Source organism: Orcinus orca, chromosome 21 (genome assembly GCF_937001465.1).
Source record: "Orcinus orca chromosome 21, mOrcOrc1.1, whole genome shotgun sequence".
NCBI classification, from domain to species: domain Eukaryota; kingdom Metazoa; phylum Chordata; class Mammalia; order Artiodactyla; family Delphinidae; genus Orcinus; species Orcinus orca.
In genome coordinates, this window is record NC_064579.1 from 24,741,785 (window position 1) to 24,759,244 (window position 17,460).

The 17,460-nt window shown below is 51.9% G+C and overlaps 1 protein-coding gene across 4 annotated transcripts in view; it reads left to right on the forward strand.

The window, feature by feature from the left end:
* Positions 1 to 17,460, forward strand: part of ARHGEF10 (Rho guanine nucleotide exchange factor 10) — an 86,674-nt gene that overhangs the window by 18,217 nt on the left and 50,997 nt on the right. For 3 of the 4 annotated variants that reach the window (XM_049704255.1, XM_033409224.2, XM_049704256.1), the window contains exons 3-10: positions 1,061 to 1,270; positions 1,886 to 2,164; positions 3,711 to 3,774; positions 6,551 to 6,627; positions 8,624 to 8,680; positions 10,778 to 10,941; positions 13,201 to 13,317; positions 16,055 to 16,169. In XM_049704255.1, coding sequence (XP_049560212.1) covers positions 1,061 to 1,270; positions 1,886 to 2,164; positions 3,711 to 3,774; positions 6,551 to 6,627; positions 8,624 to 8,680; positions 10,778 to 10,941; positions 13,201 to 13,317; positions 16,055 to 16,169 — 1,083 coding nt within the window. The remainder of the gene's footprint in view (positions 1 to 1,060; positions 1,271 to 1,885; positions 2,165 to 3,710; positions 3,775 to 6,550; positions 6,628 to 8,623; positions 8,681 to 10,777; positions 10,942 to 13,200; positions 13,318 to 16,054; positions 16,170 to 17,460) is intronic. The other variant, XM_033409227.2, reaches the window with a different exon arrangement.

Consider the following 17,460-nt stretch of genomic DNA (forward strand, 5'->3'; position numbering starts at 1 on the left):
TGTAAGTGTAATTTATTTAGTATTTATATGCATAATGTACAGAAAACTCAGACACAGAGGATTTTAATGCCATTTCACATTTTAATTCCAGCATATGCATTTTTTTTTCCTGAAAAAGATTTTTAAAGTCACCCCCTAGTGATTTGAGATTATGGCAGGAACAGTGTTCTGATCCTTTAAATTCAACTGACTTTTTTTTTTTCTTTTAAAAGTCTGCATGAGGGATCTTATTGTTTGTCATGTAAAAACCCTTATATCAGCAAATCCTTGCATCCCCTCTCACTTTCCCCCAAAGAAAGCAGTGTTGGAAGGAATTCTCATGACCAAGGTGACACAGGTAGCTCACAGCTGTGGATTTTAACCGTGAGGACGGTACGCAGCCCGCCGGGATGAACAGAAGGGATGAAATCATACTGATCGCGTAGGAACTCCTGAGTTACACGTTGCTCCTCGCCTGGTGGTTTATTTAATGTTATTCCAAGTTGATTTTTACGAATGGGGTTCTCAGTCCAGGTGTAAAGTGTGGGAAGTGCTTTTTCTCTTCCTTTCTGTCTCTCCTGCTTTTTTCTTTCCAGACTGTGAGTTGTGGGTCCTTTTGAGAGGAAAGCCAGATCGCTGCCCCAAAGCCTGATGGCACGAACTCTCCCCAGTAGAAAGGCAGTGGGTCAGGGCTTCCCTGGTGGCGCAGTGGTTGGGAGTCCGCCTGCCGATGCAGGGGACGCGGGTTCGTGCCCCGGTCCGGGAAGATCCCACATGCCGCGGAGCGGCTGGGCCCGTGAGCCATGGCCGCTGAACCTGCGTATCCGGAGTTTGTGCTCCGCAACGGGAGAGGCCACAACAGTGAGAGGCCCGCGTACCCTAAAAAAAAAAAAAAAAAAAAAAAGGCAGTGGGCCAGCCCGGCGGGGGATGCGGGGAGGGCGTGTCCTGGCGCCGCCAGCACCTCCGGGTGCCCATCTGGGTGCTCATCGCTGGCTGACTTCGGCTGCGGTGTGTTTAGGAGCGTGGAGGCCGTTTTCCCGGTAACGCTAACACTGTGGTTTACGTTACTTTAAACTTCAGAGAATGAAGTCAAGTACGACACTAACAACAATGAGGAAGAGGAGGGGGAACAGCTGGATCTCGACGGCGTAGATGAAGCTCCGGAAGCAGACAGAAGGGCTCCGGGCGCCCCCAAGGCCAGGGACACGGGAGCAGACAGCCCCGCCGCCAACACCACCGTCCCCGCCGCCAACACCGCCGTCCCCGCCACCAGCACCGCGGCCGGATCAGGTGCGTCCTCGGGCCACCCAGGGACCAGCCGGCCCACCTGTGGGTTGGAACGTCCTGGGGAAGGTGGGGTCTGGGAGCCCGAGATGTGTGATGTTTCTGTGATACGATGTGAACTGAAATGACTTAACTCAAGTTTGGCCGAGATTCTCTTATTTGTTTTCTATTTTCCATGATTTTCAGTCTTGTCTACCTACCTTTCTATTTATATTTTGGAGGAAACAGGTATTGTTATTTTCTAATAAAAATGGCCTCACCAGTTTGTCACTGTGTTGCATAAAACATTTTTTCAAAATAATGCCATTTGAGATGAAATGTAGAAGTTTAATTTATATTTTAAAATTTGGGGGTGGAGTTGGTGACTTTTATTCACTCACCGATGGTCTGGTTGGGACCGTCCCCACCTCTCCACGTGGTTAGTGACCCCCCCACTTCTGGCAGCGTGTCACCCATTCGCCTCATTGGAGGAGCCCCCCTGGGCTCAGCCAGGCTGCGTGCCCCACCTCCAAGGTCGCGCTGACCCCACCGATGCCCCAAAGGACAGTGCTTCCAGGCCTGGGGTGTGTCGGCCGTGCCCTTGACGGCCGGGTGTCTGCCACGGGCTCCTCTCACCCTCAGGACACGAAAATGGCACGGGAGTGGACACAGACGCCCTGGCGGAACCGCTGAGACCTGGGGTCCCGACGAGAGTCAACCCCTACTCCGTCATCGACATCACACCCCTCCATGAGGACCAGCCGCCGCCTCCGGACCCGGAGGCCGAGGGGGAGGGCGGGGGCCTGCACGTGCCCAGCGGGTACTCGGTGCCTGTGCCCTGCGGCTACGCCGTGCCCTCCGGCCTGCCCCTGCTGCTGCCTGCCTACTCCAGCCCTGCCCTCACCCCTGTGGGCCCCGCAGGTAGCGCTGCCGCACCTGTGCCTCACCTCACGGGGCGGCGGGGTTGGGGCGGAGGGCAGAAGGTGCTCTCTGTCTCTCAGGGCAGACTGCACACCTGGGGCGTGTGTGTGCGTGTGCGTGCGTGTGTAGCAGGCACACTGAGGACCCGGGAGAGGGGCAGGAGTCGGGAGAATCAGGAGGTTCCTCAGGAAGCCGGGCAGGTGCAGGGAGCCTGTCCCCGTACCTGTGATATTGGCTGTCGGGGGCCGGGGTGCTGAGGGGGCCCAGCTCCGTGACTGGGGTTTTGGTTCAGTGAGTCACGGCTTTCACCTCCACTTAGCGGGAAGAGGCAGGCGTGTAGCTTCGAGGACGTGGTTTACGCAGCGCCTCCGTCGTCTTCGCAGATGCCCCTTGGCTGCATTGCTTCAGCATCCGCTGTTTCTGCAGGGCTTCAGTTTTTAGGTTTAAAGGGAGAGTGTGTGTCTCCCCGAAAGTCACATGTTGAAACCTAACCCCCAAGGTAACGGTGTCAGGAGTGATGAGGTCATGAGGATGGACCCCCACACATAGGTTCAGGGCCCTGATAAAGGACCCCAGAGAGCCCCCAGCCCTTCCTCCAAGTGAGGACGCAGAGAAGATGGTCTATGAACCTCACAGAGGGACCTATGCTGAGGGACCTCAGCAGACACCGCACCTGCCAGCGCCTTGACCTTGCGCGTCCAGCCTCTAGGTTGTTGTCCATAAGCTGCGCAGGCTGCGGTGCTTTGTGGGAGCAGCCGGGGCCCGAGTGTGCAGCTCACCGTTGTCCCGGCCGAAGCCTGTGGGCAGTTGCCACTCCCTCCTCGCCTCCCACCCCCCGCACGTCCAGGTCAGGAGGGCAGCTGAAGACACAAACCATCCCTCCTCTGGAGAAGTGCAGTCGGTTCTGTTCAGAATGAGCCCAGTAAAGGCATCTCGGCTGAGTTTTCCCTTCTCTCACCTGCTCTGCTTCCATGTTCTGTGCTGGGACGCACCGTGAGGACTGTCCCAGGTGTGGACGTCCTGATGGGCAGGAGTAGCCCCGAGGACACTGGCGTCACAGAAGCATGATCAGGACATATTTGTGTGAAATTTCAGTAAGAGGGTTCTTTCCTTCCCAGTTAAGACAGTTGAGGAAAACAGGGAGTTTGGTTGTCGGATATCACCAACTTCAGTACTTCTTTCTTGAGAATCTTTTGAGCTTGTCATGTAGACACATTTTCAAGTAAATCACAATTGCAAATTCCCATGAAAACTTAAGAAACAGGAGATAATTAGGGTGTTTCTCTAGCTTGGTTTCTTTGGGCACCGTTTTATTTCAGGTAGTTTCATAAGACCTTTGGGTGTCACTCTTCATCATAATCCTATTTTGAATACGTTTGATCTAAAAACTGAAAATCTTAAATCTATCAGTTGATCATCTTCACAATAAGGTAAACCTCTCATTGATAAGAAAGGAAAATATGAAACCATTTTGAGGATAAAAAGCAACTTCCTCAACATTTCTTTTGGGCGTAAAACAATGTGAACTTCTTCTCTTTCCTGGCAGAGACACAGGAAGGAGCAGAAGACAGCCAGTTGAATTCCTTGAGTTCTGAGGATCCAACAAACAGGTATCTTTACTAATTTTCCACGGATGTTCTGAGTCCCTGACCTTCTCCTGAAATGTCGTGTGCAGTGATTCCGAGGCTCTTACTGCCCAGGCCCCTCCCCCACCCCGTGGTCTTTCTGTCCTCCGTACCCTCTCCCCTCTCACTCAGGGACCCCAGATCGGGTCTTCCTGAACACCAGGACTCTTTAAGACGTTAACATTATGCTTTGCAGAAAAAGAGAAAACTGCGGGTCCACAGCCACAGAGAGCTGGATGACGCGCCACTCCCGTCTCCCTGCCAGAGACGTTCAGAGTACTTAACCTTGTAAAGGTTCTCAGAATCCCGAGGAGGAGAAAGGATCTTTAACTTTGTCTAACCCAGCTTTCATCTACAATTCTTGAAACTAACTTGATTATAAGTCTTTCTTTCGTGCCACTTGCCTTCACAAATGCTGTTGCATCTGCTCAAAATTCCCAGGAAAATCCCCTCCCCTAGGCAAACTCCTACTCACCCTTCAAAACCCAGCTTAAATGTCTCGTTTCATGAAACTGTCCTCCTCTGCGCTTCCAGAGCTGTGTGCACACGCCTGCATTGTGCTCTGCTTTGTGCTCTCACTGTTATTTCTGTGTCCCTTTCTGCTACTAGATTGAATTCTTCAAAGACAAAGACCAGGTTTTGTGCTCTGCACACACCTGCATTGTGCTCTGCTTTGTGCTCTCACTGTTATTTCTGTGTCCCTTTCTGCTACTAGATTGAATTCTTCAAAGACAAAGACCAGGTTTTACCAAGTCTTAGAGCACCTACCACCTAGCATGGGAACATGCTTGGTGCATGGTAGGTGTGTTTATTTTTTTGTTTTTAAACGGCTCTATTGAGTTATAATTCCCATACCATAGTACATTTCACTTATTTAAAGTGGACCATTCTGTGGGTTTTGGTATATTGCATTATTCGTTTTAAAATTGTGGCAAAAATATATACCATAAAATTTGCCATTTTAACCATTTTAAAGTTTAAAATCTGGTGGCATTAAATACATTTACATTGTTGTGCAACCATCACCGCTATCTACTTTTGAAACTTTTTCATCGTCTCGAACAGAAACCCTACCCACAATCCCCCCTCTTCCCAGCTCCTGTAACCTTTATTCTGCATTCCGTCTCTATGAATTTGCCTACTCTAGGTAACTCATATAATTGGAATTGTACAGTATTTGTCCTTTTGTGTCTGGTTCATTTCACTCGGCATCGTGTTTTCCAGGTTCATCCGTATTGCAGTGTATGTTGGAATTTCCTTCCTGTTTAAGGCTCAGTAATATTCCATTGTGTGTATATACCACATTTTGTTTATCTACCCATCTACTGATGGACACTTGGTCATTTCCACCTTTTGGCTACTGTAAATAACGCTGCTGTGAACGTTGGTGTACAGGTATCTGTTCAGGTCCCTGCTCTCAATTCCTTTGGGTACATACCTAGGAGTGGAATTGCTGGATCACACAGTAATCCTATGTTTAACTTCCTGAGGAACAGCCAAATGTTTTTCCATCACAGCTGCACCATTTTACATTCCCACTGGCTGTGTGTGAGGGCTCCAATTTTTCCAAGCTTACTAAACGTATTTCCTGCTTTTCAAAATCATCGCCATCCTGGTGAGTGTGAAGTGGTACCTCGTGGTGGTTTTGATTTGTGTTTCCTTGATGACTAATGATGTTGAGCATCTTTTCATGTGCTTATTGGCCATTTGCATGTCTTCTTTGGAGAAATGTTATTCAAGTCCTTTTGCCCATTTTTGAATTGGGTTTGTTGTTGTTGGGTTGTAGGTTTTTTTTTTTTTTTCCTGCGGTACACGGGCCTCTCACTGTTGTGGCCTCTCCCGTTGCGGAGCACAGGCTCCGGACGCGCAGGCCCAGCGGCCATGGCTCATGGGCCCAGCCGCTCCATGGCACGTGGGATCTTCCCGTACCGGGGCACGAACCCGTGTCCCCTGCATTGGCAGGCGGACTCTCAACCACTGTGCCACCAGGGAAGCCCCAGTTGTAGGTATTTTTTTATATAGTCTCAATATTAAACCCCATCAGATAAGTGATTCATGAATTTTCTCCCTTTCTCTGGGTTGTCTTTTCATTCTCTTGGTAGTGTCCTTTGAGGCACAAAAGTTTTTAATTTTGTTGAAGCCCAGTTTATCTATTTTTTCATATTATTTCCTGTGTTTTTGGTGTCCTGTCCAATAAATCATTGGCAAGACCAATGTCCTGAAGCTTTTTCATCCTTTACTTCTGAGAGTTTTATAATTGTAGCTCTTAAGCCTGGTGGGGGGTGTGTTCTGTAGAGGTCTGGTGGGTCCAGTTGGTCGGTAGTGCTGTTTACATTCTCTGTTTCCTTATTGATCTCCTGCCTGGTTTTTCTATCCAATATTGAAAGTGCTGTACTGAAGTCTGCCCTGTTGCTGGAACTGAGAGGCCCAAGTCTCACTTGGGTGTGTCCGTACAACCCAGCATCCTTTGGGGCACGTAGTGGACCCTCTGCAAGATCTGAGAAACAGGAGGACGAGTCAGGCCTCTTGGGACAGGGACTGCGTTTCTTCATGTCTTGTTGCACTGGATGCTGTGCTAGACATGTGGTGTGTGTGTGGTAGGCATTCAAATGCACTTATTTATCCATGGTTGTGGAGGAAATCTTGAACCTGGTGTATCCTGTAATGCTACCTGGGAAAGTGCCCAATTTGCATGCACAGTGACTTTTTAATCACTGGAGGGATTCTCAACATCCTGATGTTCTGGTGTGTTTTCTTTAAGTGAAGGTCCAGTCCATAAGGAGGACAGTGCTCTCGCCCGGTGGGTTGCAGATCCGGCGAATACAGCCTGGATGGAAAGTGAGTACCACGGCCGCCGGGAGCCTGGAGGGCCACCCCGAGCCCCCCGGGGACAGTGCGTATCTGTCAGCCTCAGCCAGTTATTCTCCTGTCCTGTGTCCATTCACCTGAAGTACTGACCAGAGCTGACTGTGTAGATGCTTCCCCAGGGCCCCGTGAAGCTGTCCCTTTGTCTCCCATCAGATCATCTCCGCTGTCTGCATCCCAGCATCTCCCTCTTCCTGATTGACTCTTCCTAGTACAGGTCTTGGTTTTTGTCATAAAAGTTAGAGATCTGGGGACTGAGGCATGAACAAGGCATTGTTTCTTGTGATCCCCAATGAGATGATTTCTCATGGTACCATTTTAAAGAGGGAGTGGGGGATGCTTCAGCCAGGCCACTGACCAGATGGTGCAGCAGACCTTCTGTTCCATGTGTGGTGCAGAAAGCAGAGCTAATTTTGTTTTTTATTATTTTTTTTTAAAGTGAGGCTTTTCTCATTATCCCTTTTACTATCCACTGGCTCACTAATTTCTGTGTAATCATCTTACATGATTGACTTACAAGGTAGAACCATCTTAATCTCCTAATTATTAAATTCTCCCCTGGAATGTTTCATTCTGGCTTTAATTATGACATTGCCAAAACAAACAACTCAGCATAAGTAGATGCTTCTGCTAGGGGGCTATTACCTCTGGGTCATTACAGGATTAAGTTGTCACCTCACTATCCTCAAGCAATTTTATTTCCCAAGTAAAATCTGACGTTCTCCCATGACTCGTTTTTTTTGTTTGTTTGTTTTGTTTTGTGGTACGTGGGCCTCTCACTGCAGTGGCCTCTCCCGTTGCGGAGCACAGGCTCCAGGCGCGCAGGCTCAGCGGCCATGGCTCACGGGCCCAGCCGCTCCGCGGCATGTGGGATCCTCCCAGACCGGGGCACGAACCCGCGTCCCCCGCATCGGCAGGCGGACTCTCAACCACTGCGCCACCAGGGAAGCCCCATGACTCGTTTTTATTAGTAGAACAGCTGTATTTGAAAGTAAGGTCTGTACATCAACAGCCCCCCACACTGCCTAACGGGGGTGCAAATACCGTGGTCGCAGTCGAGGAACATTATTCCGGGACAGCAAGCCTCTCTGACGTGGGAGCTTGAGCGCAGCACGAGAAGAAGCTGGGTCCTGGGAATGTGGGGAGGGGACGGTGGCCGCACGTCAGAGGAGGGCGAGGCTGTATTTATGTCATTTTGGCTTGCGTTGGTTAGTAACCAGTCACCTTCGTGGGTTCCAGGACGGAGGACCCTATAGTTTGGTTGGCTTCCCTGTAGAGCATGGAGCTCTTACGAATATGTGCATGAACTTCAAACCCCATTGCTCTTCTGTAGGACCACTGACACGCACACGGAGTATCTGCCCGTGGAGGATCCCTCCTTTTTTTTTTTTTTTTTTTAAAGAAAACACCTTACAGTTTCCTAGGATGCTAACGTTTCACGTAATGCAGTTTGAGAGGTTTTGTCCTCAAAGCTCAGCATTTTTATACGCGCGTGTGGCCACGTTTCAACTGCAGGGGTGAAAAATGAGATGAAGCCCTCGGTTGATTTTAAAGCTTCCTACCCGACAGCAGCAGTGAAGCTGTCCCTTTGTTTCTGAGACTGCACGCCACCTTTGTAATTTTTGTGTATCAGAACACATCAACTGCATAAAGTTAAAAATGTTTATACAGAGCCATGTAGAGACGTGTAATTGAATGCAAAATAATGGAATAAATTGGCTTGGAGACCATAAAACTCCTGTTGGATACATTTCACAACCGCTTCGTTTAGAGATGTCCTTCCATCCCAAGGAAGTGTTCTGCCCTAAAAACAGTGCTCATGCTTTGGTAAGGCCCCACGAGTCATCCTTATCATAACACTAACTTCTCGAGTAGCCGTAACATCACAGGAATCTGTAGCTCCGTGAAGTGCAGGACGTTCTCCCTGGGTCGGGGTTGGTTTTTAAAGTTCCCCTTCCTTTTCTTCCAGATCCAGAAGAAGCCATTTATGATGACGTGCCAAGAGAAAATTCAGACTCTGAGCCAGGTTTGATTTTTGTCTGGGCTGGAGTTTTATGAGATGCACTTTACCGTCATTCCCTCTGGATGTAGGCGGGCAGGCAGAAACCTTAGGTGCACAGCTCTGTGTGTCTGTAATCACGTTTTGTTAGGTTACGGTGTCTCACCGATGTTGTGCGGTACAATTTCGTGTGTGCACGTGTTTATATCCCAGCCCTCAAGGTAGGGTAATTTTCTCAGTTATCCTAAAAAGAAACAGGAGGAGTTAAAGATGGGAAAAATATGAATGGAAAGGGAAGAAACATGGAGGCTTGAAGGGCCGGCATGTCTCTAATAAATGATATACAGGAAGTCATGGAGGAAGGAATTACTAAGAATTTTCCAGAATTACAGATGTAAGTTCCCGGGTTGTAGAAATACGAATTCAAAGCAGGTTGAGCATGAATCCGCCACGAGGCGTGTACAATTCCAACTGCCGAGCACAGCCCACTGTGCATACCTTAACAGCGACAGGAGCGAGGGCGCAGTCACCCGGGAGGAACTGCAACTTCTCCACAGGCTGGGACACAGCAGGGTAATGTTCCCCAAGTGCTGAAGAAAGCTCGGTTCCAGCCCGCATCGTCACATCCAGCCCAAGTCTTGTCCTTGAACAAGAGAGAAACGGGCAACCTCAGACGCAGATTGGAGAGCTTCACCGCTCGTAGACCCTCGAGGAATAGTTCAAGGAAAGGGGTACTGAACCCCATAGAAGGCAGGAAAGAGTAGTGAGCAAGTGAACTGACCCCCTCTCATCCCCCTGAGGGTGTTAGCACAAACTTAGAGCCCCCTTTGCCCGAACGGCGTGATGCAGAACACCCCAAGTGAAATGTCAGGAAACCACGTCTGGCAGCATCTCAGCAAACAAGCCAAAGCCCATCCTAACCCTGGAGGTTTGTCTCCAGAGTTCAGGTATCTTTCAACATTGGTTGGTTCTTTAGATGTCATTTCCCACAGAACCAGGCGAATGACACAGACCATACGCTCATCCTGATACACGCTTAGAAGGTACTTGGTACCGTGCCTTCCAGTGTTAAAAACTCCTGATAGGAGGGAACTTTCCCAGCCTAATAGAGGACATGTTCTTAAAACCGACAGCAAACTTCCTAATTAAAAGTGTGGATTCGTTTATTCATCCCACAAATGCTTTGGACGCTGTCAGGTCCCCAGCACTGTTAGGGCCTCAGCTAACGGAGGCCTCCTCCCGAGATTTCTACATGACAGGAGACCCGTGCTTACCTTCGGCCCTTTTTCTACATAAGCTTGCCAGGTCCTTAGAATAAGTGTGCTCCGGGGTAGTTATTTAAGTACCTGCTGCAAATAACGTGGAAACTAAAGGCAGGTTGCTGTAAAACCAAGTTTGAAATGCATTTTTGAGTAATTGATCCTCCCTGGTAGACCTTTCCCAGCTCAGATGGGCTGATCTGGGGTCTCAAAAACCAAACGGCAACAAAAGGTGGGCTGGCGGTGCCCCTGCCAAAGGTGATAGCTGTTCTGTTAGACCGGTGTGTCCCCTCTGCAGGCAGTGCCTTTGGCATTGTATCTGGTGGTGTAAACGGATGTGCTTTTCACTAATTCTAAGATAACTGATGTGATGAAGATATTTAAATACAGTAACAGGTTATAGGTACTATGGGCTAGTTTTAAGCACAAAAGCAAAAATTATAGTTGTTTGCAGTAAGCTTCACTTGCATTCATATTTGAATATCTCTATCATCCATCTGTCTGGGATCTGTTAATCTGTCTGTATGTCTAATCTGTTTCTATTCCACACATTTATCTAAAGAAAAATTTTCCTTTGTCAGAAGTTCTCTATGGGCAAGACATCATTTGGTATAATTGTGGTGGCATCTCATAGACCAGTGGTCCTCAGGACGTGGATGGGGCTGGGGGGTTATCAGAGCTTTGTCACCCCACGCCCATCAGTCCAGCGCCTTTCCGGGGGCGGCCATACCTGAGGTTCCGTTCCTCCAAGCTTTTCCGAGGTACCAGCCCCCAACGATGTGGTCAGATGACGAACGTGCACAGACAGAACAAGAGCCAGTGAGGGTCTACGTTTTAAATTTCCTTTTGGCATTTATGCATTCAGATGAAATGATTTATGATGATGTTGAGAATGGAGATGAAGGTGGAAACAGCTCTCTGGAGTACGGGTGGAGTTCGAGCGAATTTGAGAGCTACGAGGAACAGAGCGACTCGGAGAGCAGAAACGGGGTCCCCCAGTCTTTCCTGCGCAGCGACCACAAAAAGCAAGTACGTGTCCAGTGTGTGTGCCTGAGAGATGAAACGTTCTCACGTGGACATGTGGACGGGACTATAAGATGTCATTTTCATTCACATACTATTTTAAACTGTCGTTTTTTAAGCTGTTGATACGTACTTTGAGAAAAGCACTAGATGTTGGCAAAAGAGAAGACTGCCCTTAGTTCACGCAATAGAATCTCGCAGGATGGGAAAATTAAATTTATATAAACTAAATCCCTCCAAAGGCCCTAAGCGAGTTCGCTATCTTGAATAACTTACGTAAATACGCATTCCCTGGATATTTGTGTTGTGTACACGTAATGCTGTCTGTGCCCAGCCCGCTGCATGGATGGAGCCTGGCCGGGTGGGACACAGCACAGCCCTGCTGTCCTTTACGGGATGTTTTGAACCTCAGTGTTCTCAACACAAACAGGAAGATATAAAAATAGAACATGTTACAAAAGGATGTTATAGGACGAAAGCGGCTGAGCTGCCCAGGAGCACCCTTAAGGGGAGGGAGTGTGTGTGTGTGAAGCTCCCGAGATGAGGGTCCAGGGAGGAGCTCCAGGTTGCAGGAGTGGATTCCAGGGCTGGAGGTTGTAGGGTGGGGACCTGAGAGAGGCCCTGCTGAGGGAGATCACCCCACTGAGGTGTCCGGTGTCCAGGGGTGAGTGGCCACCCCGAATACTCTTGTCGTTGGGCGTTTTGGCTGTTGGTAAAAGGGCGATTCCCACTGCCGTCCACGGTCACGTCAGCGCGCCATGTCCTTTCTGTGTGAGGTCTAGATGCAGGCCGCACGCTGGTGGAGGCTGTGGCTAGTGCCTCGTCATCACAGCAGAGTCGATAAGTCAGGGCAGGACCGATCAGTTACGCCTCCCCCTGCCTGCACCCCCGTGACCAGGCCGATGGGCCCCTGGACGTGGCCTCCACGTCGGTGCGGCTTACAGATTACTACGGGCGCATAGGGTTCGCATAGTCTGTAATCTTGTCCTGAAACTCAAGAAGACTCTACCAGTTGGTGGTGGTCAACCCAGCTACTCAATATCATTAACAAGCTTTCCCCAGAACTTAGCTGTCTCTGTCACCAGAGTTATTACAGCTGAGACTTAACCAGCGAATGAAGCTACAGCTGTGATGTTAAACGGAGCTGGTCACTAAGGTGACACTTGGCTTGTTACAGCCGAGTCCAGCATTCCAGGTTTAAATGGAGATTTTAAATACGGCACTGGGGCCTGATTTCAGCAGGATGGGGCACCCAGTGGGGCCTTGGAGAGCGGTTAAAACGCTCGTAAATTTCGACTTCAGCAGGCCTGGCGGATGATGTGCAAACTGGGCTGGTCAGGCGATGGCCCCTGAGCCGTGGGCACGATTACTGAGTGGACACTCCGCCCTCTTGGCCGCCCAGCTGGACCTGTGTTCCCAGATGCACCACCAGCAATGCCGATAGAGGAGGCCAGGTGGCCCAGCAGCAGAGACGGTGGAGGGCCAGCCCCGGGCGGCCGTGAGTGCAGAGTCCTCACCAGGTCCAGCACGCGTCCGTCCTGCTGGGCAGCGTCCCGAGGGCAGCTCTAAGGAGTACCAAGTTTCCTAGTTTAAAAAGTCGTATTTCAGAAGCTGCCAGGATGACACTGTAAGTCGTTTAAGACTCCCCTCATCGTCTCAGATTTTATAAAAAAAAATCGCTGAGGTGTCCTTGTCTGGGCTGACATGGGAAACACTCACTAAGGAGCAGGGGCCTCGGTTTGCCTATTGGAGATGTTTGTGATCACCTGAGGACTGAATTACAAGATTTCACCCCATCCCCGTGGGCTGCAGAGAAAGTTATGTCAGTTTGGAGACTTAAAAATCTACGTGGTCGTCCCCAAATCGTTTCCCCCATCGATACAATCTTGAATTCAAGCTTCTTTGCTTTGGCGCTGACACAACGGAACAATGTTATATATATTTCTACATTTTTGATCATTTTAATTTCACCAAAACGTAAAGGCGTGACGGTGTCCACATATTTCTGTGCATTTACTTTCTCTCGTTCAGCATAGAAGAGTCTCCAGCCTGGCTCACCTGGAGTCTGTCTTCTGATGATGTGTCTTCCTCACTCATGTGTTTATTTCTCGAGAGCTGGTGGGCTAGGAGGGGGGGCCCGGGGCAGTAGGACCTTGGTGTGTGGACATCACCCACCAGACGCTGCTCAAGCCCTTTCAATGTAAGATTGTCTCAAAGCACCGGAAAGAGCGTGTTGTGAAAAGCTTGTATCTCTTTGTACTGTAGCTTTCCCATGACCTAACCCGCTTAAAGGAGCACTATGAGAAAAAGATGAGACATTTGGTGGCAAACGCGGTGGGCGCGGTAGAGATTCAGCAGCTAAAGCACAAACATGAACTGAAGGTAGTGTGGTTCACGCTGAAAACGCTTCTGCAAAAAACAGACTGTCCTTTAACGAGAAAACTCAGCCCCAGAGCTGGCCAGTTCTGCCGGGGTGGTGGTTCTCACGGTGCGGTCCAGGGAACCCCAGGGCCACCCGGGCAGTGGCGAGTTCCTGTCAATTCCGGGGCATCCTTCGCCTCTGTCCCCCTCCGTCCCCCAACGTGTGGACGGAGGCCCCAGGGCCTGACCCACGCCTGCTGGGATGTGGGATCCGCCGTCTCCACGCCAGACGCGAGGCAGGATCCCCCAAGTACAAAACAATTGCACTTTTTTTGTTGTTTTGGAAAATGTAGTAATTTTTCATAAAACGTTACCTGAGACAAAATATCATAGGTTAAATATTTTTTAAATGAATATTAATAAAAATATTCAACATTTTTCTCAATTTTAACTCCTTATGTAGTGTAACATAGATAAAGCCGGTAAACCAGAACCGTTTGGGCTGCTCGATGACTTTTCTGAGCGTGAAGGGCTCCTGAGACCACAAAGTTGAGAACTGCTGGGTGTGAGTGTCGTGGTGTCCACTGTTTGAGATGTTTTAAAAGGGCACTGTCAAGTAACCTTCCCTTCGCTGGGATCTTCGTCCTGCTGACGTTTGTGATTTGTTCACACGTGTTGAAAGGCACTTACCTGAGGCAGGTATTCACTCAGAAACGTCTCTGGAACATCACGGCTCTGTTCCACGCTTTTCGGTGCAGGAGCGAAGCCCCCGGAATCATGGCATCTCCTCCGGCACAGCGTTGGGCTGGTTCCGTGCAGGAAACAGGCGGAGCCCCTGGGATAATCTGGAGGCCGGGGTGGGGGTGGTTCCAGGGAGCACAGGGCCGGGTGGTCCAGGGAGGGGTACGAGGCAGGCCAGCTCAGCAAAGAGAGGGGAATGTGCTCGATCAGATGGTGGCAGAGCGGCAAGGAGCAGGTAGGGTGACTCGTCTGGGGCCGGCTACGCGCTGCCGTCCTCTGCAGGAGAAGCAGGGCCTGGCGTGTTGCTGCAGCTGTGCGACCCGGGGCGGCCGTTCCCTCCGCCCGGAGCCTGGCACCTGTGTGGCTTCACCTGGAGCCGGGGCTCGGCCCCCTGCAGGCTCCCTGGCCGTCTGTCTGTCCCTAATTCTCTGACTCCTTGGAGGGAGCATGGACAGTGTGTGCAGCCCGGGTCTGGGCGGCGGGATCTGGACGATGGGGGGGTAGGGAGCTAAGGAGGGGCGCCCGGCAGCCGGGCGGGCAGGGGCGCACAGGCAGCGCAAGGCGCCAACGGTGGCTGCGGAGAAGCGGGGACGGCGGGCGGCTATCCGGGGTCGTCAGCAGACGAAGCCGCCTTTGGATGAAGGGATACAGGAGTCGGAGCAGGCAGAGTGGCTTTGCCGCGTTTAACCTGGCGGGTAGGGCGGTGGTGAGTGGCTGGGCGTCCGAGTCGGGGTCAGCCAGGCAGTGTGACTTGGATCTGGTGTCCATCGAGGTGGGTGGTGGGCCAGGGGCACATCCTCAGGGACACAGCCTAAGGCGCGGGGACAGCGAGGAATTGCAGAGTCGCTCGGGCTGGAGTTACGAGAGTCCGGCACCAGGCTGCAGGCTCCTCGAGTGGGAACCTCCCAGGGGCACAGCTCCTGAGTCCAGGGTGCACACTCAGCCCCCGAGAGCCCCTCAGCCGGCGCCGCTCTGCACAAACGCACAACCGGGCAGTGGCCCCGTAGAAAGGGCCGCCGGAGGGAGGCCAGGCGAAGCCCTGGAGGGGAGTGGGCGGGTGTTGAAGCCTCTCCCCCAGGGGAGGATCGCAGGAGGGCAGGGAGGCCGGCACCTAGACAGACCCGAAGGGTGTTGGCTTGTGTCCTAAGAGGCCATCTGGGTTTTCTCTAAAGGATCAGTCGCTCCGTACCCAGTGGCCAATATCTCAGACGTTAGAGTCTAAGGATAAGAAATGGGGGTGAAATGCCAAAGCACATCATTGGAAGCTTTTGGTACCAACGGCCAGTCTAAGTGTTATGCCAGGAGCCTGGCTTGAGGGAACCAGGATGGACAAACTCCCCTGCGGGGGCCGGTGGTCTTTCCAACCCTTCAGTCTCCGCGGAGGAGGGGGTCTGCCGACCCCTCCCGCGGGCCGTCCCTCTGTCTGTATCCCGGCAGGCCTCTCCATCTGGCCATTCCTGTGACCATCAGTACGAAGGGCCCGTGAGCCGCTGGACCGGCCTCCAGGGGGAGCCCCGGGGAGGCTGGGGAGTGTCCAGCGGCTGAGCCGGCTGGCGGGTCTCCAGCCAGGGGCTCCACTGTTTCCTGCCATCTGTCCGTTGACCTTGGGCAAACTGTTCACACCTGTGGCCTCAGCTCTCCGCACTCGGCTTCTGCAAAGCCCTTTGCAAGTGTTTGTAATAAAAACGAAGACTGACTTAAACACAGCAGGAGACTTTTTTAAAACTATGTTAAGGAAGGGCTCTGTTTGTAAATTTGTTTTTCCTTCTTTTTTTTTAACCAGCAAAATAAAAACCAAACAGCCCCAAACCACACACACACACACACACACACACACACACACACACACACACACACACTTTCACAACAGCCAAGAAAGCTCTCCCAGATCAAAAAGCCAATTTCAGATGATGTTTCCAGAGCAAACTACTTGACAGTGTTCTTTTAAAATGGAGTAAAAGCAACAAGGAGGTTTTGCCAAGTCATCCCAGCCTCACCCGGCCTCCCTTCCCCGCAGATGCAGAAGCTCGTGAAGGCCGCCAAGGAGGGCACCAAGGACGGCCTGGAGAAGACGAAGGCTGTGGTGAAGCGGGGCCGCTCCTTCATCAGGACCAAGTCCTTCGCCTCTGCAGGTCTGCGGGGCGCGGCCTCGGGGAGGCTGCCTGGGCTCGGGGCTGGCTCGGGGCAGTGAGGACTCCGGGGGGCGGCAGGAAGTTGAGTGAATTCTCGCAGTGGGTGGATTTCGCCCCCCCCCCTTAACTGGCTCCTCCCAGCAGTCGGGTGATCGGGGGTCCCCCCGGGGGCTTGCTTTCCCTCCACAGAGCCCCTGGATTCTCAGCAGGGCCGTTGATAATAGAACACAGTCACGGGGGTGCGTTCACAGTGCCCGGGGCTCCTGGCACGTTTCCTGCCCCTTCACAGCTGAGGCTGGGTACGGTGGGCTCTGAGTGGGAACTCAGGATCCTCTGTGCTGGTGAGAGGATTCCAGAATTCTCAGGTTCGTGAAGCATTTCACTCAGGGGCAGGAGCCCGTGGCGCTTGTGTGTCAGAAAGATAGAGCCTGTGTGTCAGAAAGATAGAGCCTGTCTGGGTGTGTTCACGTCGGCAGCAAGCTCTGGGCGCGGGTTCTCTAGTGTCTGAGCATGTCTGTGCGCTGGTGTGGTACGAGGTACCCGGCTGTGCGGGCAGCTGAGGGTTTACGTGCGGAATGACCGTCCTGACTCTCACTTGGTCCTTCATGAGCACGTTTCTGTGTTGCCACTACGACCTTCTGATGGGCAAAGCGGGTGCCGGCTCAGTGCAGGTTGCTGATAGCCGTGCAGGGAGAGGACGTTAAGGTCACGTGTTTCCCCTGTGAATGGCCCGGGAAGACTGTAATTGGCCGTAAAGCCACCTGGGCCTTTAAAGAAGGTGTGATCCTCACGGAGCCCCCAGCCTCTTCACGTAGGATGGACAGTGTGTCAGGGGCTGAGACAGGGATGTGGATTTTGATAGAGTGTGCTCCCCGGTGGGGAGCTGGCCGCGGGCAGGTGCCCCAGAGGGGGCCCTTCGTGGGAGGGCACACAGGCAGAGCCCCACAGGTGCAGAGGTTGGGGTTAGGGGCCCCGGAGTCTGGGGGCTGCTCAGAAATGCCGACTCGGGCCCACCCGAGACCCCTGGACCAGGATCGCAAGGGAACGGGGTCCAGGTGCACGGGGCAGGCCGGAAGGCAGCTCCAGGGGGAGAGTGACTAGAGTATCACAGGATCGTTCCTGGTTTGGGGGGAGGGGGGCCCATTACACACACCCCTGAACCCTGCGGCCTTAGCTTCCTGAGCTGTCAGGTGGGAAGCCCGGGCTAAAGTCGCGGCTCTTAGCCCTGGAGTTCACACGGGGGAACCGGGAGCTCTTACAAATAGCGGTGCCAGGCCTCCACCCCCAGGCC